Raw genomic sequence first — 26,344 nt, forward strand, 5'->3', positions numbered from 1 at the left:
TGTTGTTAAATCTGCACAGTTGCTTTATTGTACAAAAAGTTTCCAATAACAGTAAATTAGTTTTAAAAAAGGACAAAAAAAAGGCATGTTGGAGAGAAGCGCTTCACTAATTGCTTTATTTAAGCACACAAGAAAAAAAAGTCTTATCTGACCAATTAGGTTGGGAGGGTTTCATTACCTTTAGGAAGCCATTAGCCAGGATACAACACTGAAAGCACTGTGTCAAAACAAATAAATAATGCTCTCTCAATTAGCAGAGAGACGTCAATCCATTAGACAAATGCTGCTTCATGCCCATGGCGAAGCCACCCCCCTCCCAAATTAATAAAACCAGAGACAGTAGATTTTAGCCACAATCTGGGGTAAGATCAGGAGCTCTGGAGACCTGACAGTAAACGGTCCCATTTCTCCTCGTGCGCAGGCTGACAGAGCCATCACGGAGCACGTAGAGGGGCAGGTGTCCCTGCTGGCCTCAACTCAGGGAGATGGAGGGCCCTGCCTTCCCACAGACATGGGCTTCAGCAAGGAAAGGAGCTGAAGCTTCAGGGCAGCATGACTAAGCTTCTCTCACTGCCCCTGTGCTGATCTGCCCTCAGGAAAGGCTCAACAGAAAAAGACAGTGTTCTGAGGAGCCCAGCAAGCGGGCGCACAGACTGCAGGCTGCATCCCTCTCCAGGTCACGGTCATAGCAGCTGGGGCTTTAGCTGGCATTGCCCTGATTTCAGTCAGAATGAATGGTCCCACCACCCCAATGAGATCCTTAAAATCCTCTTCTAATCAGATCCATGATTTCACCCAAACGGGTTGGGGGACAAAAGCCAACCCTAATCACCCTATTCACTGAAAATATAAATAAATGGTGATCCTTTCTTAAAGGGTCACTTTCCTTCAAGGATAGTTAAGACAGCTTTAAAAGCTTTAACAGTGATCCAGTATCCCCATCAGAGACCGTCTGGGAGGGAAGCCCCTGGTCTGAGCAGCTCCCCTCCTAGGAGCAGCTGGTCGTTGGGTTACGGTTGGGCGGGATGAGGACGAAGGCCCACAGCTACCCTCAACTGCTGGAGAAGCCCCACATTTCAGGGACGATCAAGGAAGGGCTGGATTTTTATTCCCAGACCTTCTTTCCTAACAAATACTTGTCAGGGAACACCATGCTATTTCCTGAAATGCCAGGGACACCTGCTAATCATTCTACGGCCATATCCGTAAAAAAAACAGTGGCTCCCCAGCGCCATCAACAACCTGGGAAGAAATGGCTGAGACAACTTGAATCTCTGGCCTGGGGTTTAAATTTCTAGCAACAACTCCAAAGTCAAATTCTAGAGAAGCATTTTACGAGACTGGTCCAAATAAAATGTAACCCATTAGAGATAAAAACAATGGAAAAGCCATAAAAAAATATACAAAGACCATTAAAACTATACTTGCATCTCAAGAGCAACTGAAAACATGAACAACTTCTGTTTTTAAAGCCATCATCACTTTCCTCATGACTCTACAGTTGGGGATATATCTGAGCACCATATTGATAACAGGGAAGGACATGACAAAGCCCCACTTTGGTGATCTGATTCACACTCACTTTACAAACAAGGGACTGCCTGGTCCTGCTTCCCACCACCTGCTGGAACATGCCTACTTTCTGGGCATATTAAGTGGCAATGGGAGAGCCAATAAATCACACCTCTGGTGGAATATTTTACTTTGAAATGCAGTGATGTTTGGTTAATAATTTCAGACCCAAATGGGGTGACCCATTTAGAATGGCCTCTGTGTAAATTCACAGTTCATTAAATGGTGGCTGGTTTGAACAGGTCATTATGTGGTTAGTATATGAGCAATGGATTGAGTGAGGATGGCTGGGGATGTGTGCAGGGACACACTGCCCAATTCTGGTGACATTCATGACACTGCCAAGCTTTCTTTTAATTCGAGGTTAGTTCAAATCACCAACTTTTAAATTTAGGTGGTTTTGCTCAGCAACCCCTTTTGGTTTACAGTAGAAAATGTGCATAAATTTTAGATGAGGAATACTCCATTTACAATTAATTTAAACTTATGAAGCTGTTTTAACTGGCCCATCTAAATGTGTTAATTAACATCAATGATGGTTTCTTATTTTTCACACTTTGTTACTCTGATCATTAACAGTGATGGAAAAGCGAAATTAAGGTAATGGGGAATGGATTATAAATTCTTAAAGGACTTCTCAGTTTGTTTTCAACTGGAAAATATAGAGAGAAAGATGAAGAGGCATTTTTGCCTCTATCCATAAATTTTTGGTACCAAATCCTTAAAAACCAGATGGTTTTCAAAATTTTTTCCCCAGAAATGATTTTAACACGCTGCTCAGACATGATTGCTAAGAAAAATAGCTTATTCACAATAATATCGAACAGCTTGTGGAGTGCTGTAAACGTCCCACTCATTTTCTCTTTCTAAAAGATAGTGTAACTGATGACAGTGCTCCATCTCTAGTCTGCAGCAGTACCAAGGTCTTTAAATTCTCCACAATGGAGGAAAAACAGAAGCCCACTCCCCTCGCTTCAGCACTGTGCAGGAGTCCACGAGATGCTGGTGGCCACGCGGGGCCGGGCCCTCTGCAGGCAGCCAGCAGCCCAGCCCCTGGCGCCCGGATCCACGCGGCACACACAGCCCCCAGGCCGCTTAGTGAGACTTCACGCCGACGAGGACAACAATGAGGACAATAATGATGACAAATAATATTAAAATCACAAGCATCTTCCGATTCTTCTTTTGATACTGCTCTGCCTACAGAAAGAGGAGGGAAAAAAGCCGTCATTTTCCCCAAAATCAAGCCTCACTCGTTTCTAGTCCTATCCTCTGTATAGCTGACCTCTTGGCTACAGACTCCTTTATTACAACCTTCCATCAATTCACACGAATTCAGCATGCGTGGAAGGGCCCCTGACCTGGATCTACTGCCTCCCAGGAGGCACTAGTCTCCCAGGAGGCACTAATGCGGTGTGGGATCTGCCACCCAGACAGAGGGTGAAGGCAAAGGTCAGCCTTCAGCCCAGACGAGCCCGCTCCCGCTCGCCGCTATTTCCACTGCCCTGAGGACCGCTCTCTCCAGGAAGGCCCTCTGGCAGGCGCACCTTCATGATGAAATCACTCTGCTGGCTAAGGGTGCCACCGCAGTGATGTGCAACCGCTGTCCCCAAACAGCTTGATTCTTACCTCCCCTGAATATGGCAACAAGGAAAACTTATCCTTTGAAATAAAACTAAGAAAGTGCTCCCCTTGGGGTCAAGTGCAGAAAGAACCCCCACCTCCCCAGATAAGTCCCTGTGCTCCTGATGACACAACACCTCCAGGCTTCACCTGCACACACCAGCCTGGCCTATGCCCAGGCGCCATGCCTGCCTGCAGAAATAAGACCAGAGGAGGGGCAGTGAAGAAGAGAGGTGTGAGGATCTCTAACCACATCCAGAAGGGCATGCCCGCCCCGACACTATTTCGATATTTCACGGTGAAGGACAAGAAGGAGACAGATGAAAATACCTGTTGTCCTTCCATGTCCCCACCACCTGACTGTAGTTCTGTTTGCTAAGTGGGTCACCCTGCCCCAGGACCACTCCTCCATCAGGAGAAAACATTAGGGCAGACAGGTCTTGAGAGTCCAGGGTGTGAAGTGACTCCCGAGGCTCAATCATCCTTAGGTGAGCTGCTACCAAGGAGACGGCCAGCAATGTGACGTGAGAGATAAGACGAGCATGCTTACTTTTCCAAGTAACCCAGAGCACCAGGGAAGCCAAGACTAAATGATATACCTTAAAACCTCTCGGAATGATTTATAAAGGAAAACCTAAAACAAAATGTTTAGTTCCCACTAGATTTGTACACTCCTGCAGACAAGCTTTTCCCGTTACCTGTGTAATACTACAAAACATGTTTCACTAGATTTTAAGAAACTTCACAACCAATACATAATCCCACAGCAGATCAAAACATGGGTATTGCAGAGTGAGAAACTGACGTCCGTTTTACTCTTTTAATAAACAAGACCTGGCCCCCAAATGGATCGAAGTGCTTATCAAGTCCTCCGCATACAGGGCAAGCCTTCCCTTCCTTGTTACAGGCGGACCCAAATGCCCCCCGCGCAGTGACAAGCACACCCAGAGCACGAAGGTCCCTGGGCAGACCTGGCACAGCCGTGCCACTCTGCTAGAGGAAGGGGATGGTTTTGGAAAAAGGATGGGACATTGCAGTCATGAACTGGAAAAATGCTCAGGATGAGGCAGAAACACCAATGGGTCTCAAAGATGCGGGGAGATGGACAGCACTTACTTTGTGAAGTATTATATTCTTTTTAGAGAAAACATGCACGAGAGTCACTCAGCAGTGTATGGATATGTTTCCCACAAACAATTACCAGAGTTCTACAATGCTTTCTGTTTATTTTTTAAAAATATCATCAAAAATATCCCTGAAATAGCTACCTTATTAGCAAAGAATATGAGAGCTAATAACACTTTCACTTCAACAAACTACTCTTTTGTCAAGGTAAGTACACAGATGTACGGTGGTAATTAAAAGGGAAAATTAGATTTTTGTCTTCTCCAGGGTGATTTTCCACCAGCAATTCATCAGAAAGGTATCACGGCACGAGAGGCTGCGTCAGCAGCAAGCAAACAGGATGCTTAACCATCTCAGCAAATGCAAATTCAACTGATTTCCTAAAACAAGAAGACTCAAAGAATGAAATGTTTTCTAAAAGGAGGAAAATAACCTCCAACCTAAGTGTGAGTGCCCTGAAAACACTAGCTACAGCAAAGGGGCGGCAGCCCACGTGGTCAGCTCTGGATGGCATGACGCCCGTGTCCGCACTATCACACTGAGTGATGGCGGGCAAGAGTGCTGAAGACAGTTGTGACGGAAGACAACCCTGATGAATTTTCGATACGTGGCAACAGTTCCTCCAATCCTCAACCACTGAAAGATAAGGGATTACCTTGTGAAGCTGCTTCAAGCCGTCCTCGGTTTTGATACAGGACTGTTCAACGTTATAGTCAATTCTATCAAGGACTGTGCCCTGTGGTAATAAATGACAGTGACAGAGAATCAACTACTGCACGTGGGGAAGTGGCCTCAGGAACCCACACGCAGATCGCGATGTCGCCACGCACAGGAGTATCTGTCTGACTGAGCCTCGCTGCCCAGGACACGCTGGAAGCTCTAGGACCACCACCCAGCAGCGTCCGGCATTCAGGGGCAGAGTGTGGTGTTGGTTGCAATCAAGTCTAGTTAATGAGGAAGAAATACTGATAAACTGAGGTTTGTCTTGGATTTTGCTTCTATAAGATATGCCATATTCAGACTTACTGGTGCTTTAAAACAGATACGGTTCGGTGGAAATAGGCTCTAAGTGACGAAGGACGAGCTTCTGTGCCCACCTGCTGCTTAAATATTGGGATTCAAGAAAGCAGAATGCTAGCTTAGCTCGACCGGTTATGATTAGAAATTGACTATCATGTCTACAGACGTCAGCACAGGTCTCCGTGGATCAGAGCAACAACAGTGAGCTCCAATCCACCATGTAAAATTTCACATCTGCCTCAAGGAGAATTTTGTTCTTAATTGTTTAATCTCTTGGTTCAGACAGAGAGCAGGGAACACTGGGCTATATGGAAGAACAGGGCTCTTAACGGAAACACGCTGCATTAGAAGAGATAGCAAGAGCAGTTCCCTGGGAACCACGGGAGTAATTAATGTAACTAGATCTTCCGTAGCCTTGACACTCCATTCTCAGCTGGTTTCAGGGGGATCAGGACCCAAATCCCTACTGGCAAGATAATAAAATACCCTAATCAGATTGTAGCAGTGAACAAACAATTTAATTCCACTTGAAAGCTAGTGTTTCCAGTCGCCATTACCCAATAACCTGCCAAAATTCGAAGGAAAGCCTTATCTCCTGCCAGAATCACTGCTGAGCCTGGGCAGCACTGCCAGGCCCCCAGGGAGGGCGCTCTTACAAGCACCCCTGAGGCAGAAAACACAAGAACTTCTACTGACATTTACCTAAAGAAAAGTTTACTGTTTTTTCATTCCATTTTTCATTTGGAAGTGGTATACATATATAATTTGCATATACATGCATACATTGGGCGAAGAGGTTATTATTTTTTTCCTGATAGGAGTGCAGAGTCAACCAAGTTTGGAGAAGGACCAGATTTTATGGTAGAAAAACCCATTGATGAGGAAGGTAAACTGACGTACCTGCTCTACAATCATTGCTCCTAAGTCCCTAAAGATCTCATTTAGGTCAGAAATCGACTGCACAATCTGCTGGATCTCCCGCTCCCTCTCCTCCACCATCAGCGTGTTCTGGTCCAGGAGCACCAGCTGGTCATCTGTGAAACCCTAGTAGAAAGGAGTACAGAATCCACATGTTAGATTGCCCCCTGGAGAAAGCTTTGGTGTACCATTTTAGACATAATTTAAAGAAAATGATACCTAAAAAACATTTCTATAAAGCACATAAACACTTATTTTTCCCTAAAAGGAAAAACCCAAATTCCCATGACAAGCGGGACCTAAAGCAGGACTGGTAAAAGCAGACCGCCTGGAGAGAACTCCTGCCTGCGGGCACGCAAGGCCTGGCTAGCAGAACCTGGGGGAGAGCCATGCGTCTCTCTCCCCCAGTCCAGAAGGGAATTACAAGGGCTCCCTGAAGCCTTTGGAAGGAAGAAAGAAGTTAAGGCCCATGACTGTCCACCAGCCTGCCGTAAAATCTACCTGGTGGACGAGTCACGCAGCACTAGCCCATCGCCCTGTAAAGCTACGGGTTTGTGAAGAGAAGAAAACAGAACGTAGGCCCTTCACGTACCCGATCATAAAGAGTATCATCGTCTCCATCATCCATCAGTGGTACTGATGTATCGAAAAAATGCTGGGATCTTTCCTCTCGGTTCTTCATGCCTATCACAGATAATTCACTTTATTTGAATATGTAAACCATCCTCGTTACTACTCCACCATTAGAAAGGGGAAATCTAGATCTAAACTCAACAGTCAAAAGGGAGATATTCTCAGCAGCTTTGGGGAGGGGAGGGCATTAAAGATGATAAACATACAACAACATGAAAGACCAAATGACGCTGTAAATGTGTATAGGTCACTTGATGCCAAGTGAATGACAAAACGACAGAACCATCTGAGAATCTCTAAGTGGAGCGAAATATTTAATCTAACTGCTGCTACAAAACATTTAAAAAAACACAATATTTTTCTCTAGAAGCATCTCTAGTACGAGTTCCAAATGGCCTTAAATAAAATTTTAGGAGTAACAAAATTAAAATACAAATATGCAGTTGTAGAGGAAGGGAGGACTAGGCTGCTAGAGTATGTGGGGATGTTACTAATGCCAATGGTGGTAAAGAAACAACAGTTTGTAGGGAACCCTGACCAATTCTTTGGAATCACGTCTCTTTACTAGCAGTGGTTCTCAACCTTCTGACCCTTTAAATGCAGTTCCTCATGTTGTGACCCAACCATAAAATTATGTTCGTTGCTACTTCATAACTGTAATATTGCTACTGTTATGAATCGTAATGCAAATATCTGATATGCAGGATGGTCTTAGGCGACCCCTGTGAAAGGGTCGTTCGACCGACAAAGGGGTCGCGAGCCACAGGTTGAGAACCGTTGCTAGAGTCAGGAGACCCAGCCTAAAGGAGTATTAAAACTCCTCCTACAGAGGTGCCAGCCCCTCAAAGACCTGGGATGCTATGGAAACACGGAGCTTTAAGACGATTAGGATGGGTTTTACCTATTAATTACCAGCTCCCCATTCCAACACCTAGAAAGCTACAGGTTCTCACATGGTCTGGGTTGAATTTCAAGGTCTTTAAGCTTAACACCTAGTAAGTTCTGTCTTCTTAGCTATGAACTACATGACACCACCCGGGCCTCCACGGGGCCGGCGTCACACGGGGGTGGCACAGCTAATGGTTCAGGGCCGAGCAGAGAACCAGTGGCCAGGCCGCAGTCCCACACTCACGTCTCAGGTAGCCGGCCTGCGCGTGCCGGAAGCTGGCGGACAGCTCCTGCAGGGCCTGCGCCAGCGAGGCCACCACGTTTCGGAGCAGCCGCTCCTCCTGCTCCGAGCAGGTCCTGCGGGCCCGGCTGGGCAGTGCCTGCACCGCACGCTGGCACCTGTGGAAGAGCTGAAACGAGCCCGGAGGCTCCGTGAGACTGAAACTCTGCTCGGACAGGACAGACTAGCACCCACAGGGCACCGGGCAAACCCACATGCAGGCCGCTGTGTGCGCAGCCCGCTGAGCTGGGATGCCTGCCCACACCCACGCCCCGCTGCTCTGGCCTCATTCTCCCCCGCTGCCCTCCTCAGAGGCACGTGCTACTCTTCCCGTTTTGCAGACAAGAACCCTGGTGTGGGGGGATTCAAAGAGAATCTGGCCACTGCTCCACTGCTCAGAGCCACATCCAAACAGTACCTCACCTAGCTTCTCCTCAGCACCCCCCTCTCATCATGAGCACCCAGAAGACTTTAATAAAAAATGTATACACTAAAGTTTAAACACTTGCCCTAACCGGTTTGGCTCAGCGGATAGAGCGTCGGCCTGCAGACTCAAGGGTCCCAGGTTGATTCTGGTCAAGGGCATGTACCTTGGTTGCGGGCACATGCCCGGTCGGGGCAGTGCAAGAGGCAGCTGATCGATGTTTCTCTCTCATCAATGTTTCTAACTCTCTATCCCTCTCCCTTCCTCTCTGTAAAAAGTCAATAAAATATATTTAAAAATAAATAAAAATAAAAAAATAAACACTGGTTATATGGCTTAACATGACTCAAATTTAGCATTTTACAAGAGGTTTTCTCCTAGACACGTTTCTCTAGGATACTAAGTTTCTCAGTCTAGGGCAGAAACTCCCAACCTCCAATTACGAGGACCACTTTTAACACAAAAAATGTTCAAACACTAGTATATGATAGAAGTTACACACATTTTAAGATCAAATGATTGAACTCAGTAATGCTCTGGGTTTAATTTTTTAAATTAATCCACAGTAGTATGTATCAACAACTGAAAACCGTCCCCCCTCATCCAGACATGGCGCTAGTAGCGGACACCGGGAGGAGCTCAGCCTCCACTTGTACTTCCTGAACCTCAGGCTGGGAAGTGAAACTGCAGGCAGACTTGTCCTTAGAGTTACACCAGCTACGGCTTCCGAGGTGGCCCTGAAGGCTGGGGACTGGCTTCAGTCTCACCTGCGTGACCTCCTGGGTGGTGATCTCAATGGCGTGCTCCTGCTCACTGCTGTCATCCAGCGTGGGTCTGTTCAAATGCTGGTCATGCAGGCTGGCTAACTCCTTCATCTTCTGTTTAATCCGGCCAACATCGTACTGGATCTAAACAAATGAAATCACCAGAACTCCACTGAGCCTGCCAGGTACCTGCCTGCCACCGAGACAGCCAGTGACACTCCAGGTAGAGTTGTGTCTCCAGCCAACTTATAGGCTGCCTGACGCATGAGCAACGTTCCATTCAGAGAGCCAGAAATTCAAATACCACTCCTCCATGTTACGCATTTCTTCAATTTCTCTCTATGGTTCAGATAGTTACTGCTAAGCCAAAATCACTCACTCACTCTCTCACACACACCTTTCTTGTGGTGTGCACACTGAATTAACCAAAAGCTAAAGTTTTCCTAGGACATGCATTCAAGTGTAGCCAAATCAGCTTTTATGGCCAATATCTTAAAACATGTTAATGTCACAATTACTTAAATAAATAAGATAGTGTAAAACTAATATTCAACTTACTTCATCCACTCCATCCACCCATTTAGGAGGTAACCGTTTTGTCACGCCAATCGCTGCTTCTGGATCTAAGCTAATGCCGGACACCAGAGCCATCCGGTCATCGGCAAGCTACAGGGAAATAAAGGGATGTTACAAAACCATTCGGCTTCAGTTTAGCTAAGCACATGCGTATACCCTTCTAAGTGTCTCTCCCTGAGAAAGTACAGGAATGGAGGAGCACACACACGTGCCTGACAATCCATATGCTTTTGAGATTGTTAAGACTGGAACTGCTTTCCTAGCTTTCCACGCACCAGTTCTTAATTTCCTTGGACATACTTGTGAACATAAATTTGACTTGATCTGCCTATAGAAATGTAACTAGAAAGTCAACAAAAGCTCCTTAAAAGACCTCTTAGTACTCAACAATTAATGTGATCAGACAGAAGTAAAAAACAAACAGCTAGGCTGGGATACAAAGTACAGGATAGGGAATATAGTCAATAATATTCAAATAACTACATAGGTGCCAGGTGGGTACTGGAAACATCAGGGGGAGCACTTTGTAAAGTATATGATTGTCTAATCCAGTGGTTCTCAACCTTCCTAATGCCGCGACCCTTTAATAGAGTTCCTCATGTTGTGGTGACCCCCAACCATAAAATTACTTTCGTTGCTACTTCATAACTGTAATTTTGCTACTGTTATGAATCGTAATGTAAATATCTGATATGCAGGATGTATTTAGGCGACCCCTGTGAAAGAGTCGTTCGACCCCCAAAGGGGTCGCGACCCACAGGTTGAGAACCGCTGGTCTAATCACTCATGCTGTACGCCTGAAATGAATACAAAATAAAATTAGATGTAAACTGTAATTGAAAATAAAATACTAGGCAGTAAGTGGAATCAATATGCAAAGTTCAACAGCAGCAGCAGCCTTTACTTCCATACATTCAGCTTATTTTGGAAATGGCTGATCCAGTTAACTTGGCCATGAGATCATTAACCATGTGTTCAAATGTGTAAAAGAAATGCTTAAACGGTTAGCAAATTATCTACCATTTGGCAAAAGCAATCCTTACAATCTCAATGCAGTCCTACACTGGCATTTCCTTTCTTCGGTAAAATGTCCACAGACAACATTTTCACTTATTTTGAAATAATACCGATAGTCGTTGCTTATTTTACCTATATAATACCCTGCCTTAAAGAGCTCTGGAGAACGGGAAGGAAATCATGGGTTTGGGGGTTGGTTAAGTTGTTCTCTCGCCTGGAGGCAGTCAGCAGGAAGAAAGGCTCTTGAGGGGCCCTCTGGAGCTCAGAATTTATAAATGCCCGCCCATTTCAAAAGATCCAAATGAGGAGGAAAACAGGATGGCAAACAGCATATAAAAATCCTTTGTAGGTAAACACTTGTACATTTTCTAAGCCACACTGCAAAACTGGGGGGAAGAATTTATATTGCCTTTCTCCCCCCCTTTCCTGCATTTATCTAAATTTACGTTTTCATTCATTCAGCAAATACTTGTTTGCTTTTTTAACAATAAAGAAACAAGACAAAAATTTTAAACCCACAGATGGAGGAAATATATCACATAAGAAAAACCGAGATCAAAAGAATCCTTCAAGTAATGAGCCCTGAATTCTGAACAGGGAGTTGACTGATAGCAAAATCCCTAAAAGCAATTGGAGGTCTTTCAGTGCTCCCCCCGCACCCCCGGTATGGTTCTGCCCCGTTCCTCAGAGCAGTCTGTGGGTTCAGGAAGTGCGTATCACATACTGAAGGAACCATGCCCATCACTGTCGCGGAGAGGTGAGCCTGAGTAAGTCACCTGCATTTGCGTCATTTCAGTTTTTAAAACAAAAATGGTGTGTCAGCCACCTCCACTGCCTGGGACTCTGAGTCTGAGAGGTGGTCATCTTGTTTGTTTTTAAGAGTTCACTAATAGGAATTCTACAGACCTTTTTTTGATTTTAATCCTCCCAAAAGCTAGGTGAGCTAGGAACCTATTATTCCAATTTGTAAGTGAGGAAATTGAAACTCAGAAAAGTTAAGAACCTTGCCCAAGGCCACAAAGCTATTAGTGACAGATTAAAACCTGGTTGGCTGACTCCAGAAGCCCCATGCACTCCACCAGCTGCCAATCACTTTGACAGGCCCATGAAATATAATTGCAATTTGCTAAGAAAACGAATCAGGACAATAAACACCCTCAGATTAAAACAACAACACAAGCCCTGCCGGTGTGGCTCAATGGTTGAGCGTTGACCCATGAGCCAAGAGATCACTGCTTCAATTCCCAGTTACGACACGTGCCTGGGTTGCAGACTCGATCCCCAGAGGGGGGCGTGCAGAGCTAATCAATGATGTTTCTCTCTCATCAATGTTTCTATCTCTCGGTTCCTCTTCCTCGCTCTCTAAAGTCAATTAAAACAACAACAAAAACTACAACACAAAACAGGCCCCCACCAGGAACCACAGGACAGGCTCCCATGAACACGTAAGTGTCAACAAAAGCAGCCTCTCTGACCAACTGTGGACGCAGGGACATGGTGCAGACCTCATCCACTCAGGGCAGGCACAGACAGTGAGAGGCAGAGCTGTTTATTCCTGAGGTCCCACTGCAAAGTCACCCAGACGTGGGACTTTGTGGAGGGTACACTCACCAAGGAACAAGGGGCAAACCACATGCCCAGCTCTCAGCTTCTGCCAGCTCTACAGCCGGTGCTGGACGCAGAGTTGTTACCTGATTGGAGCAAAACTTGAACTTAACCTCCAACTTTTTATACAAAGCAAAACCTGAAATTGCTAAGGTCATGGGTCATAATACTGCCACTGTGGCAGTTTATTATCTAACCCACTATCATTTCACTAGAGTAATAATAATAATTTTTTGTATTTATAGTTTTTAAATTCAGGATGTACTGTTTTTACTGTTTACAAATACACATTAAACTAAAAAGATAAAGAGATATCTGCAAAGTAACTAGTATCAACTTATCTGAAACAAATGAGAAATTTTAAATCATGTATGAAGTCTGCTGAAGTACATTGAGCTATTTGAAGCAGTACTTGACTTCATACTTTAGATGTGGGCAGATGCCAGCCCGCCGAGCTGGCCCTGGTCTGCCCACGCTCTACATCAGGACTCTGCCAGCAGACACAGAGCTGACGCTCTGGGACTGCAAACTCAACAGGGAATAACCTGTCCCCGCGGGACAGTCTACAGCAGCAGTCGCCAGCCGGTGGTCCGTGAGGTCTGAAGGGGTGGCGACTGCTGGTCTATAGCAACAGCTCACCATGATAATGAAATGCAGCCGACTCAGAAGAAATGTGTCATGTTTTTATTGGTGTGGCTTCTGATCTATATCAGTTTGTACTATTTCTTTTCTTTTTTTTAAAGAGAATGTTTTTGGAAGGAAAAACATAATAGAAGATAAGTGTCAATTATTTAAAATGGGAACTAATACGAACATAAACACATTTTAAGTACAAAATCACCCTTTCAACTTCAGAAATCTCATTTCCCATTTAAAAACCTGTTTTTTTTTAATCTTTTTAAGTTCCAAGACATGTTGCCATCTTAGTCAATATAGACCTTTAAAAACCTGCCAGATTTTTAATTCTCTTTACTTATCCTTGCTGAACTTCAACGTAATCTCCCTCCAGATATATGATGTTGGTGATTAAAGCTTTTCTTACATGAACTTCTGCTTCTGAAGTAAAAAGTAAAATAAAATAAAATAAAATATTTGTTAAATAAGAAAACTTTTTAAATAAAATATTGTACTTATGAGAATTAGAACTCTTGTCTCTTTGTTTTTAGTTCTGTCCTTCAAGAACTCTGGGGTGAATATCTGAGCCCACACTCATCTACCTCACCCTCACCAACGCAGGAAAACCCCAGCAGGTGCTCAAAACATCACACCCAACGGCTTCTTGCTAGTTTCACTAGTTATCTTTTGCCCTTGGTCCACTTTAAATGCTGACACCTGTGTCCCTGGAGAGTGCCAGGCTGTGTCGACAAGTTCTTAATCTATGGAAGGCGCACATGCACGCACACACACGCTCTTGCTGATAAATCTTGCTGTTCCAAACATAGAGCCTTCCTACTTATAAAACCCTGCCTTTACGAGATGTCTGAGTTAGGGAACTGTAAGGTTAAGGAAATGGCAAAGCTGCTGCTGAGATTAAGAAAGTCAGACACATACAACCCGCCCCATCTAAAACAATGAACTAGGTTCAGCCACAGTGCATGCTGATCAGCAGCAATACTGACAATTCTGGATCATCTGTGGCAATAAGCATTTAAAACATCCAGAAGGGACGTTGAAAACAACAGCCTAGCAGCTCTCTCATCCATGTGAGACAATACTGGAGCACAAGCATAACTCGCGGGCTCAGAGGCTCCTGACTTCACTGATGGACTATTAGGCTTAAGAAACCACACTTCCTTGAGGGAGAGAACAAGCACGTGGGTGAGAGAATCAGAATGTGAGCACTACACTTTATTTTAGAGCTGTGATACTTTTAAAATAGTGTTTATTTTCTTGATTGTGAAACAATAAATGTTCAAAATAGACACTGCTTTAAATGTGCAAAACTACAGACATAAAAAATCTGAGAATCACAGCACTCAGATATAAATGCTGCTAGTCTGATGGGCTTCCCTTGTTTTCTCAATGACTACACTCCCTTAAAAACGCTGAGAGGGAGCAATGATGACCTGCGTCACCTGGGTGCTGCACTCCCACAGACTTTGTTAGTCCCAACAACAAACCCGTAGAGGGGATTGGGCACCGCTCCCTGTCTTACAAACACAGCCAGTAAGGCCCAGCTGGGTTCAGAGACTTTCTCAAAGCCACCCTCAGCAGGGTGACCAGGGAGCCCAGCCTATGGCCTCCATTTATTTCACCCTGCCCTCCCCAGGCTACGTGGTTTGGGAGTTTGACATTTATCTCTTAATTACAAGAGATAAATATTCTTATGCAGATTTTTTAAAAACCCACAACCTTGAGACAACGCCTCTGAAGATGACTGTCACCAGAAGAACGAGATTAGGGTAGAGACCAGGAGGGAAGACTGTCTGGAGGATAGGCGAGGCCTCCTCCTAGGGGACACCGCACTCAGTATTCTGCAGGACAGTGAGGCTGGTATGCCCAGGATGCAGACTTTGAGTGGTTTCAGTAGAATGACCCACTAATGTGGACCAACGACAGGAAGCCCACATGGCTTTACTCTGGGAGGCCCAAGTGCTGCAGTCAGGAAAGCTGGCTCAGGCCTCACCTACCGGGCTGGCCTCCCATCTGACCCACACCGGGAACTGGGGCCACTTTGACTCTTCCCAGAAGACGGCTGTTCGAAGCACCCTGCAGGCTTGGCGAAGCAAGGCTCTGGACACCATCTCCAGCACCTCTCCAGCGCCTAGCTCAGCACCTGGCACTCAGCAGTCATAACTATCCAATTATAATTAGCTGAATGAGTCAACAACAAATGGGTGGAATGAACGAATGAAGTGAATATGTCATGTACAACTCTAAAAGCTAATTCATAAAAGACACAAAGGTTGTGGACAAAGGACAAGAAGAGGCAAGTAAACTACTGAAGGGGATGAGGTGCCCAGAGCAGAGTACTGGGCTCCGTTCAGAGAACTCTAACAGCACTGGGTGTGGGGGAGAAAGTGGCGTCACTCAGGTCGCCGGTCACAGAATGTGGCCCCCTTCGAACGCCCAGAAGCTCAGAGTAGGCCAAGCAGCGGGTCTGCTCGTCCCGTGAGCAGCCAGGCGGTGGAGCTTGATGCCTGAAGAGGATGAGGGAGAGTGAGACCAGTCAGATGGCAGACCCCTAAGGGTGACCACAGCTGTGCTTGCCCCGCGTGTGACAAGTACTCGGTGCTTCTTCAATGTAAGGCTGTTCCGTGATGATCATTTCTCCCATCATAAACTTCCTTTTGGGACCATGAAACCCGTTTCCAAACTGTGCAGTAAGGGGTAACATTTGTTCTAAAAGGCCTGCTCTCCATGTCCCAAGTGTCTGGTCAGCAAACCCACCACGACTGCTGTGACCCAGAGATGCTGAGGTTCATTGTGTGTGAGCTGCAGTGACCTCTGACCTCTCTGGGCCCAGTGCCCAGGCGGTACAGGCAGGAAGGTTCCTTAGGCAGGCATGGCCACGGCACCGGGCTCAGTGAGCCACCAGCTGAGGACTTCTTTATAAATACTAATTGTTTCTTAATGACTCAAGTAATACTTGCAGGTGGTTTAAAAATATATATCCAACCTAAGGAAAAGTTTGCAATACAAAGGAAGTTTCTCTTCCCTCCCAGCCTTTTCCTGTAAGGTATCCACTGTTAACAGTTCCTTGTGTCTCTTCTCAGAAAGTTTCTATGAACACACAAGCATAAATGTGAGTTATTTTTCTTAAAAATAAAAAAAGGAGGGGGCCTCACAGAGTCCACACTATTCTGCGTCAGACCCTTGGCACTGAGCGCCCACGGGAACTCATTGGGTGGCAGCCTCACACCTGGAAGAGAAGCAGAGATGCTGATGTGCTCAGCCAGTTCTCAGGGAGGGACACTCAGCTGTGCCAGTGTATGGTCATTATCAACTAGTTAAAGTTTTTAGAACTTACAGGTAGATCTTAATCTACAAATGAGGAACCTCCTTGTTTTTGAAGACAGTCGCCCTAATCCCACCTCACTGTTCATTCTTCTAAATTAAACTAACCAAAATAAACAACACTCCCCCCAGTTACTCTTTCTAAAAGGTCTACCCTCAGGAAAAACATTTTACCCCTTCATCACTGAAGCAGGTAACAGAAGCACACAAAATTAACAAGCACAGTTCAACCCCCCTTTTCCTCAACTCTTTTACAAGCTACTAGAACAAAGCCCATGGGTATGTCCTCTCCCCATCTTCTGGGAGACTCAGCTAGGGGGCAGCGAGGGGATCATGAGTGATCTGTCCAGTCAAGGCAGCAATGACCTTGAAGAGCCCTTAGAAGCAGTGGCTGGCCTCCTCCTCCTTCTCTTCCCTTAGGGTTTTCCCCAGAAACAGGTCCTTCACACTCCACCTGAGCAACTTCTCAGAAAATCAAGGCACTCATAGGCAATCAGTTACACTCATGACCCTAAAAACAATTTGGCTTATTAGTAAGTTCAAGGAAATGTTCAACCTGTCCTGCTTCCCAAGTTGAGTCACTTTCCCAAGAGTAGTAAATACTGTTCCCAGCCTTTCTCTAAATCATCAATTCACCTGGTGTGAAAATATATTCAATAAATCCTAGGTGGTAAATTATTAAACACAGCAATTATAAGTAATCAAAACAAATGCTAAAATGTGTGTGAGCTCTGTTAGCATTTTATATATGACCAGAGACTTCAGAAAAACAGGCATAATTTCATGAATTAACATACAAAAATATTCAAAACACAATACCTCATCCAGCTCCTGAAGAGATATGTCGGTCCCAAGAGTCCCATCCAGTTAGGGACAGCAAAGAGAAAGCAGGATGGGGACAGACAGACAGATAAGGTATGGTCAGTTGAGAAAGCACTGAGATTTAAAATAACTCTAAAGCTGACTAAAAATAAAGATCCACTAACCAAGGCATTTAAACAATCTCCCCACTATGATTCTTCCTTTTTTTTTTTTTTTTATAAAAAAGCTACATAAATAAGGTTTTTATTTTTATTTACTGTAATTGTTGTTTTGGAAGTAATAGGAAACATACAATGCATAGTTGTAAAAATTAAAACACAATAGAAACAAATAAAACACACTTGCTTTAGTTTCACTAAAATGTAATGCTCATCTGTTTCATAAATGTCAACTACTATATACAATATTCTAAATTCCCCCTAGGAAGAGAAAATAGGAGAGCAACGCTGAAATGCAATTTTACTGTGTCAAATGCATGTATATTTTAACATGTAAAACAGCCCTGCAAATGCCGTAAAATTAGAAAATGAACAACCCACAAAAATTGTCTATGGCTGTATTTAGATAATAGTTGAGTGACCACATATGTGAGGTCTGCACAAATTCAATCCCGCAGCCCGAGCTTTCTCCGCGGTAACAAGCAAGCCGAGAAACCGCTCTTCCCCGGAGAGAGACACAGGTGGTAAAAGCAGAGAAAAACTCTCCCCATTTGCTTGGCATATGTTACTATTAGTCTAGAAAGCACGCTTATTTATAAAGCTATTATAAAAGCAACTAAACAAAACAAAAACAGGGAAGGAGAAAAAAAATTTTAAGGGGCAGTAGGAAGGCAGCAGCCCCGGCACCCAAAGAATGAAGTTTCAATTGAAAACTAAAGGTTCTTTTTCAGATCAACGTGGAACTCCATCTTCTGAATAGACATATACTAATGATAGATAATTTAAGCAGCTAGCTCTTTTTTTTTTTTCCTTCATAGTATTGATCCCTGAAATAATTAGTGGTGAATTTCAATAATCAACTGTGTTGATTGTTTTTAATGCTTAGCAGTAAATTCAGAAAAACACACACACAAACATAACTTCCTATTTAAAAATTAATAGTGCAAATGAAACTGGTCTATCAGAGCCAAAATATATTAAACAATGAGAGCAATAAAAATGTAATTAAACACTCCTCTATGTAAAAATTCAATTAGCTGACATTCTATAGAAAGCTGAGTGTCTTCTGCGTTCCTTCCACAATTTGTTATGACAGTAAAAGAGAACTACACACCCTGCCATAATTGTGGGATGGGAGATATTAATAGAGAAGATAGTGTCAAATGGAAATCTGAATTACCTTTTACTTTAAGAAGAAAAGAAAATGTTTGTATTTTTTAAACATAACATTTTCAGCAACAAAGCATTTAAGTGTTTTTTATTACTGAAAAAAGACACAAGCAAAGCCCCAACTTCGGTGTCTCATGCGCACATCCGCCGTTTTGCAGCGGCTCCTGGCCTCGGCTTTGAACAGTGTTATTACTGCAAACCATGGCTGAGGCCTCCGCCACACGTGCGCCTGTCCTCTCCCGTTACTAACCAAGCACACACCCTAAGCCTTGCTTTCTACCATTACTAGCTGATAAGAGGTGGGATCAGAGTCATGGGCTAGATACAACTCTATTTTTTACAAATAAGAAAACCAAGCTTCAGAATGTATAAATCCATTTCCCCAAAGCCACAGAGCTTGGTACTGCGGGCTGACATGGGGACAGACCCAGGTGTTCAGGCCTCTTTCCACCTCACCTTCCAACTTCTCCATTCAGGGAATTACAAGTGATAGGCAGCCACCATTACACCATGTCAGATTAAATTCAGAAGGTCATCTCTTCGAAGGAACCCCACTCCCACCCAAATCTGCTACTTAAAAAACAAAGAATTTCAAACCCCCCCCCCACCACCACCACCAAATTCCAGAAAAGTTTATCAAGACTCGAAGTAAAACATTTAGAATTGCCATGAGGAAAAACCAAAATACAGCCAAATGAAAACACATTACTACGCATCATCACCTTCTAAATCTTTATAATGTCTAAATCTAGGTTTCTGACCTGCCAATGGCATGCAATCAAGAAAATATTGAAAACTCCAAGTAGCATGTGGAATTTATAGTCTAAAGAACTTTCTACATAACACTGAAAAATAAGTGGAAACCCATCTGTGTTTATTCAGGAAGTCTGGAAAAGTTGAGTAAAATGAATTGGAAATTCAAGTCTATGCTATAGTGATATTTACTTTATTTCCATTACTGCCAAAATAAAAGTTTGCTTCACTTTTATCCAACAAAGTACCCTTATTCTCAAGTAAGCCTTGCTGCTCAAATTGAATCTTTAGAAACAAAAAAGCAAATAGATCTAAAGAGAAATATACAATGATTTCATACTTGGATTCTAAAAGCAGAGAACTAATTTCCCAACAGACTCAGCCTGGACTGAAACTTAGAACCTTCAATATGCAAGTTAAAATGGACTATATATGGTTGTAAAGTGAGATAAAGAAAAATGCTTTCTTATTTTTAAGGAAAAAGCAACCAAACAAACTAACAAAAAAATGGGTCCTTGCATTTTCCAGGATCTGCAGCATCAGCCCTGGGAAAACAGCAGTGCTATGGTGCCCACTAGGGCAGCACAGGGCTCTGGGAGCCAGGTTTGCCCGAGTTCCACGGCAGCTCCCGGGCCTACTAGGTGACACTGGGCAAGATTCCCAACTCTTCTAAACCTCAGTTTCCTTGTCTATATCATGAGAAAAACAGCAGCACCTACTTGATACAGCTCTGTGAGGATAAATTGGGGCTGCACATGCAAAAAGACTTAGCCCAATACTAGGCACATAGTAAATGCTCAATAAATCTTAGCTAATAATATCATAGTCAAGACTGAAGGAGCTCAGGTTTCTTATAACCATAGTTAATCCTTTGTTTTTCCCCCAAAGCATACCATGTTTTATTAAAAATAATGTGCTTGTTTCAAACTAATCTAAGACCAATTAACTCTAGCTTCCATTTATAGATTGTGCATTATTTTAAAGCAGAGAATAGATTAGGCAGTAAACACTAACAAAGTAGCTGCAATCTCTCCATTAGATCATTCTGGGAGATCAAGAGAAACCGTATAGGTCACAGGGCACCTCATCAGATCAGAAAAGCAACTCCATATCTACTTTCTATTCAAAACCTTAAACATTGTTTGAATGATTATTTAACTTAGTAAATTCATTTCAGCTTCTTAAAGCCAAACTGCCCGTAACTACTTGAATGAGGTACTACCTTAAAACCTGCATTTGGCTGATATAATGTCAAAATTATTTTTGCATAGTATTGGATCTACTTCTAAGGATTTTTGCTGGTCACATTGGGCTAACTGGGCCGCAGCATTATTGTTGACTATGGGTTTCTCCATTACAAATTGAAAGCTAAGGCTGTGTGCCTTGGTCAGAGAAGAAACAACGTAATAAAACAGAACTTGAAGAAGCATTAATGAATCCATAGGGCCACTAGAAACCACCTAACTCAAACCTGTCAATTTATAAATAAGGCAAAAGATAGCCAGAGATTGAAAGCTTGCCTAAAGACACGTTCTGAGTCAGGGTCAGGGCCATGGAATTCCTGGAATTAGAGTCCAATGCTCCTTCCTTTATTTCATGCTGCCCCGAGGCAGAACCATGATGGTGGACCTAAACAGAATGAATGAGAAATGCCAACAACTGCACTTTGCTGATAGTCTAAAAATCAACCCCTAGTCTGCTTTTAACAATTAGTCTGCTTTTATCAATACAACCAAGAATACAATTAAGTGGAATTTTGTTCAGTTCTGGGTGTTGAACTTAAAAAGAACACAAAAAATTGGACTTCATTCACTGGCAAGAAATTTAACCTCTTCGTCTGAGCCGGGATGGCTGAGCTAGAGAAATCTCCCGGGAACAAGGAGCCTGCAGGGTTGTCATGCAGAAGAATGAAGAAACCCTAAGGGCCAGAACCTGGGCTAGAGCCCCAGGATGCACAATACAGGCCAGGTTGGGGTTAAATGAGGCAAATATATATATATATATATACACATACATATTTTTTTGCAAGTACAAACGGTGGACTGAGCGGCTGCTGGAATTTCTTATCGCCACCACAGAACGTGGTCAAAAAAGGCAGGCATAGGGATTTATCACAGCCAGGCGTGTTGGGTCAAATGACCTTTAGGTCCCTTCTGGCCCCTAAGACTTATTGTTTGACACTGCACATTTCCTTGAATTGCTGTGACATATTTGCCTGAATGCTGAATAAATCTGTCTTAGTATGCACATATAGGTACCCACAATAACTCCACCATCATCACCAGCCTCCATTATTTTCCCCTGAAATTAGGATGCAAAAAATGCATATTTAAATGTTTTAAATTATAGGGTTTTAGCCATGCATTGTTTCATCGTGTGTGGGATACACACACCAATTTATAACCAATTTCCACAGCATTTTCCTTAAATAAGGATGTGGAAATTCAAGTTTAAAACTAAAAAACCAAAACCTCTTACTTTAGATGTCATTTATTTTCAGTTGTGGGAGATAACAAACACACACACCAAAATAAATGTCTACAGCTTGTTCTTCTAACTAGGAACTAGAAATTTCAGGTTCTGATTTTTTAAATTAAGTTAAACTCTAGAGTTTAGTTACTTCCTTTTTAATTACTTGAGTTTTAGATATTTACAAATTGTCTTCTTTTAATTGTTTTGCGCATGTTAACATAATAGATGTATATATATTTTAAGTTTTTACTTATAATTTTCAAGCATACAGAAAAGTATAAAAAATGGTATAAACTGTCTGACCTAATTATTACTATGAATAATAATAAAATCTTATGTCACCCAATGTTTCAGGGTGTTTTGAACCTTATAAAAATTTTAAAAGCAATTTAAAAACAATGTTTTTCAATCAATTAAAACCGATACCTTAGAAACATGATCATTACTACACTCAACAATTAGTAACACTTTTGCCTTATTTTTTTCCGTTATGTGTGTGTGTGGGGAGGGGGGGGGGTGTAAAACTATAAAATAAGTGATATTGTGACATTTCACCACTAAAAATTTCAGCAGGCTTCTTTAACAAAATTAAAAATTAAGTCAATTAATCAGTTTAATTAATAATTTCCTAAAAATATCACCTAAAACTCTGCCCATATTCAAATTTGACAGATATAGTTTAACTTTGCTATATGGTTTTGAAATTTACAGTCAGAAATGAGATCTAAAAATTTTAGGAGGTAGATATGCAGTGAAAAACGTTGCATGAGTTATTCAAAGTTTAAAAAAAAAAACTGTTAGAGAAGGGTTTTTCCCCAAAAAATGTTTTTAACACTTTACCAACTTCCAGAAGTTAAAAAACTGTACTCTCTATTTAGTCATGTTAAAACCTGGCCATATTTGATTTTGTGTGTGTGTCAGAATAGTTTCTGTAGAATCAACTGTAAGCAGACTGCAGATAAAATACTTCACCCCTAAACACTTCAGAAATTCATGACATGCCACGTGTTTTTTAATGCACACAATTAGAATACATATATTTATAAATATATATACTTTTAAAAATATTATAAAATGTTTTTTTTAAATTCTAGAATAGGCAAACCATTTTTGTTTTAACTGCCAATCTATATTTTAGATTTCTGAATTGACTACAAAAATATTTTAAATGACCTGATTGCTTATACTCATTTTTTAAACAGTCGGACTAATAAATGTAACATTTTAAATGGCATAACTACAGAAAATATTTTTTTATGTTCAGACATAGATATGTATTTTCAGTTTGATTTTAGAAATCTATTTTCAAGAAATTGTCTGAGTTGCCTAAAAATATCTGTACATTTTCTGACATATCTATTTTTCTAAATTGTGTACTTTAGGTATTGATTTTTAATTATTTTACTTAGATTATATGTTTCTGACATATCTATTTTTCCAAATGGTGTAATTTAGGCATCAATTTTTAATAATTTGACTTAGCTGACATGTTTTTTTAATTGCCTAACTTAGAGAACCATTTTAAAAATCGGTCTTAGAGATGCACTTTTAAAAAGCTGCCAGGCTCAGACACCAGGTTTTTAAACTGTCTGACCTAATTATTATGATGATTAATAATTAAAAAGTGTCATGTTTCCCAACGTTTCAAGGTGTTTTTAACTTTATAAAAATTGAAAAAGCAAACCATATATTTTTCAATCAATTAAAAGTGGTATCTTAGAAACAAGGCTGAGTTTTTGTTTTATTCCCCCCTGAGGTAGTATAAAGTCAAGCCATTTAAGGGCCATGCAATTTTTACATTTTCTTTAACAAAATTTTAGTTCCAATGTAGAATTTTATTCATTCAATTTCTACTCTCTAATTCCTGGCTTATTTCAGAATATTCTTTTCAAAATTAGTGCTGAAATTACTCCGTTTCCATTTTACACTAATTTCAGTATAATAGCATTTTTTTTTTCAGTTTACAAATACAAAAAAGAACCGTCAAATTCTTAAGTAAACACAAAGTAAATAAAAACCTAAACACATTCCATCCCTGTTTTCTATGATTTTTTATCTGATTACACATGATTTTATTCCTGAAACTGCTCACACGGCTTAGAATAGCTTTTTTATAGGAGCCATACGGCCAAAGACAGTTTCCACTTGTGATTTACAAACAGGAAAAACTGTCTATGTCGACAACCTGTCAATAATTAAGGCGCATGGCAGAATTTTTTTCTGAAGCATTTAGATAATGGCATAAGGAAAAGAATTAAAAGGCAATACAGTCCCTAAGAGGTGAAATAAGTGTACGATTCCCAAAGCTGTATATTTCCAGTATAATCCCCAAGAATCTGGTTTTGGGGTGACTCTATTCCCTTTCTTCGATGCTGCTTTTAGTCAAACCTGAGCTGTCTTCAGCCTGGACCCCCCTCTGACAATTAGTTTCATAACTTCACTTTTCCATTTAAGATTTTACAAAGCCGCTAATCACTGTCTTGTTCAGATCACTCAGACACCCCCCGCCCCCCCCCCCAGCGCCCCTAATTTAACAGCAGAAAACGGAGGCTCAGAAAGAGGAAGGAAGCCTTCATCAAAACCACACAAAAACATCAGTCATCTTTGAGCCCTCCCTATGAAGACCCTACCGCTGGGCTAAAGGCAGGTTCAGGCGAATGAAACAAACAAAACCCTGTGTGATTTGGGGCTCGTTTTCACAAACACATCGTATTTTGTTATGTTTTTAAGTTCGAATGGAGGGAAAAGCTTAATTTCCTGCCTGGGAAATGGAAAACGAAGATCTAATAGCACCTTCAAGTCTCACACACACACACACACACACACACACACACACGAGCCCCCAGGAAAAACAGGGAAGCAATTATTCACAGGGTACAGAGGGCTTCAAGGCCATTAAAGAAAACGGAGAGAAGAAAGAAAAAAAAAAAACACACAAAACAAAACAAAACAAAAAAAACACTCCTTCCTCGTGTGGGGGCGGGTGTCGTGCATTTGCAAGGATTTGGGTCTGCGGTCGCGCATCCCGGCCATCGGCACCGAAGTGAGGCTCGGTCCGGGGGCGGGCGGGGGGGAGGGAGGGGGGTGAAAACAAAACGAAACAAAAAGGCTTCGGAAAGCCTCCAAATCTGCGGGCTAAAACATATGTAAATTGGAGGCGGCTGGTCGTGCAGGGACGACGGGAGGGGGAGGGGGGGCGAGTCGGGAGGGTGGCGGAAGTGAGGAGAGAGGGAGAGCCAGGCAGAGATAGAGCAGGGACCTAAAACTGATTTTTTTTTTTCCTTCCCCCATCCAGGGTTACAGATACCAAGAGACCTTGCATTTCCGTATTATTCTTATCTTTTTTTTTTTTTTAAACAGAGAGACAGACAGACAGACAGACAGGCAGAGCCGCAGTGCACACGACGCGTGTGTCGGAGAGGCCGCCCAGGGACTCACCGCAGCATGGCTACGTGAATGCAGAGGGCTGGAGGTGGTGTGACTACTCACTTGCTCGGCTAACAGCTGCCGGTTTTGGATGGAATTATTCCGCAACAACAAGAAAGCGTCGGTTAAACGCCTGGTGGCCATGTCTCACCCCTGTGACCCCCCCCCGCTCAGGAGCCCCCCGCCCACCGATCGTCCTGCTTTGTTCACTTCCCCCGGCCTGGCCTGGCCGGCCCGCCCTTCACAGAAGCTCCTCGTCAGGCCGCCGACCCCGAGCCGGGCAGGAGCAGCTCTGCACCTCGCCCAGGCGCGGAGACCCCTCCCCGAATACCATCTAGGCTTCCCAGTGGTCTGCGTCCCCCTCCCCAAGACCTGCCTTCGATCTCTAAGCACTTGAATCCCCCCAATCGTCGCCCAGCTTGGCCAACGTCTGAGAGACCCCTCCCCAATCCAACCTGCGATCTACAAGCGTCTCACTCGCCAATCCCGCTCAGGGAACCCGTGAAGCCCCCTGCCCCCCTTAAGTCTCGGGGAGCCTCGAAGGCCCTGGCTCCCTGGCCCTCACTGGGCTCACACACGCGTCTGGGCCGTGCTCTGGGGCCGGGGTCTGACTCAACTCCCCCCCTAGAGCAGTGGCCTAGGCCCTCTTTGGACAACGGGGCGAGGCGAGGGCCCTGAACTGCAGGGCGCCTGGTGCGGCCTCGGGGCCTGGGCTGAGCCTGCTGAGGCCCAGGCGCGACCTCCTGACCCCTCTCTCTCTCTGGGCTGCCTGCTCCTCCACGGCCACGGCAGGCTGGCGGCCTCCAGGGGCACAGGAGGGCAGCCAGGCCTGCTTCCCGGCCTCCTCACGCCTCTTCTCCGGCTCCCTCCATCCCCGGATCCGAGTGCAGCTCAGCCCCGGGCCGTTTCCGTACTGTGGTCCCGGGTTCTGGCGTCCCCCCGGCCCTCTTCCTGTCCGTCTCTCGAGAGTGCCCCCTGCGACGCTCACAAGCCTCGCTCGCAACGTTCCGGGCGCGGGAGCTCCCTGCCCCTTGCCCCGGGCGCGGGAGGGCTCCGCCCTCACCCGGGGAGCTGCGGGTTTCCCCGCTCTCTGTGTGCCTAGACTCGGGGAGCGGGCCGGCCTGGGCCTCGGGACTGTGGC

General features: G+C 43.6%; 1 protein-coding gene across 7 annotated transcripts; it reads right to left on the reverse strand.

The window, feature by feature from the left end:
• Positions 1 to 26,302, reverse strand: STX16 (syntaxin 16). 7 transcript variants are annotated; one of them, XM_081096642.1, is made up of 8 exons: positions 25,263 to 26,133; positions 9,806 to 9,913; positions 9,251 to 9,391; positions 8,024 to 8,189; positions 6,851 to 6,942; positions 6,241 to 6,384; positions 4,976 to 5,056; positions 1 to 2,772 (listed from the first exon to the last, which is right to left on the reverse strand). In XM_081096642.1, the coding sequence occupies exons 2-8, from the start codon at positions 9,896 to 9,898 to the stop codon at positions 2,668 to 2,670; spliced, it is 822 nt and encodes a 273-aa protein (XP_080952768.1). In that variant the 5' UTR covers positions 9,899 to 9,913; positions 25,263 to 26,133; the 3' UTR covers positions 1 to 2,667. The 7 variants fall into 7 exon arrangements, with proteins under 7 accessions (XP_080952768.1, XP_080952762.1, XP_080952764.1 ...); XM_081096636.1 differs by having other exon boundaries at positions 25,201 to 26,125; XM_081096638.1 differs by having other exon boundaries at positions 25,267 to 26,107.
• Between the last annotated feature and the right edge of the window lie 42 nt (positions 26,303 to 26,344).

The sequence above is a fragment of the Myotis nattereri genome (genome assembly GCF_964212035.1).
Source record: "Myotis nattereri genome assembly, chromosome: 8".
Lineage (NCBI taxonomy): Eukaryota > Metazoa > Chordata > Mammalia > Chiroptera > Vespertilionidae > Myotis > Myotis nattereri.

What these genes read in the sequence shown, in the direction of transcription:
- STX16 (XM_081096636.1), bottom strand. Translation starts at nt 25,347, where the DNA reads ATGGCCACCAGGCGTTTAACCGACGCTTTCTTGTTGTTGCGGAATAAT. An exon ending in CTGCGGTGAGTCCCTGGGCG is followed by an intron (nt 9,914 to 25,200) that starts GCCTCTCCGACA and finishes ATTTCCCTGTAG; the next exon opens with CTTGCCGATGACCGGATGGC. An exon ending in GGGTGGATGGAGTGGATGAA is followed by an intron (nt 9,392 to 9,805) that starts GTAAGTTGAATA and finishes TCATTTGTTTAG; the next exon opens with ATCCAGTACGATGTTGGCCG.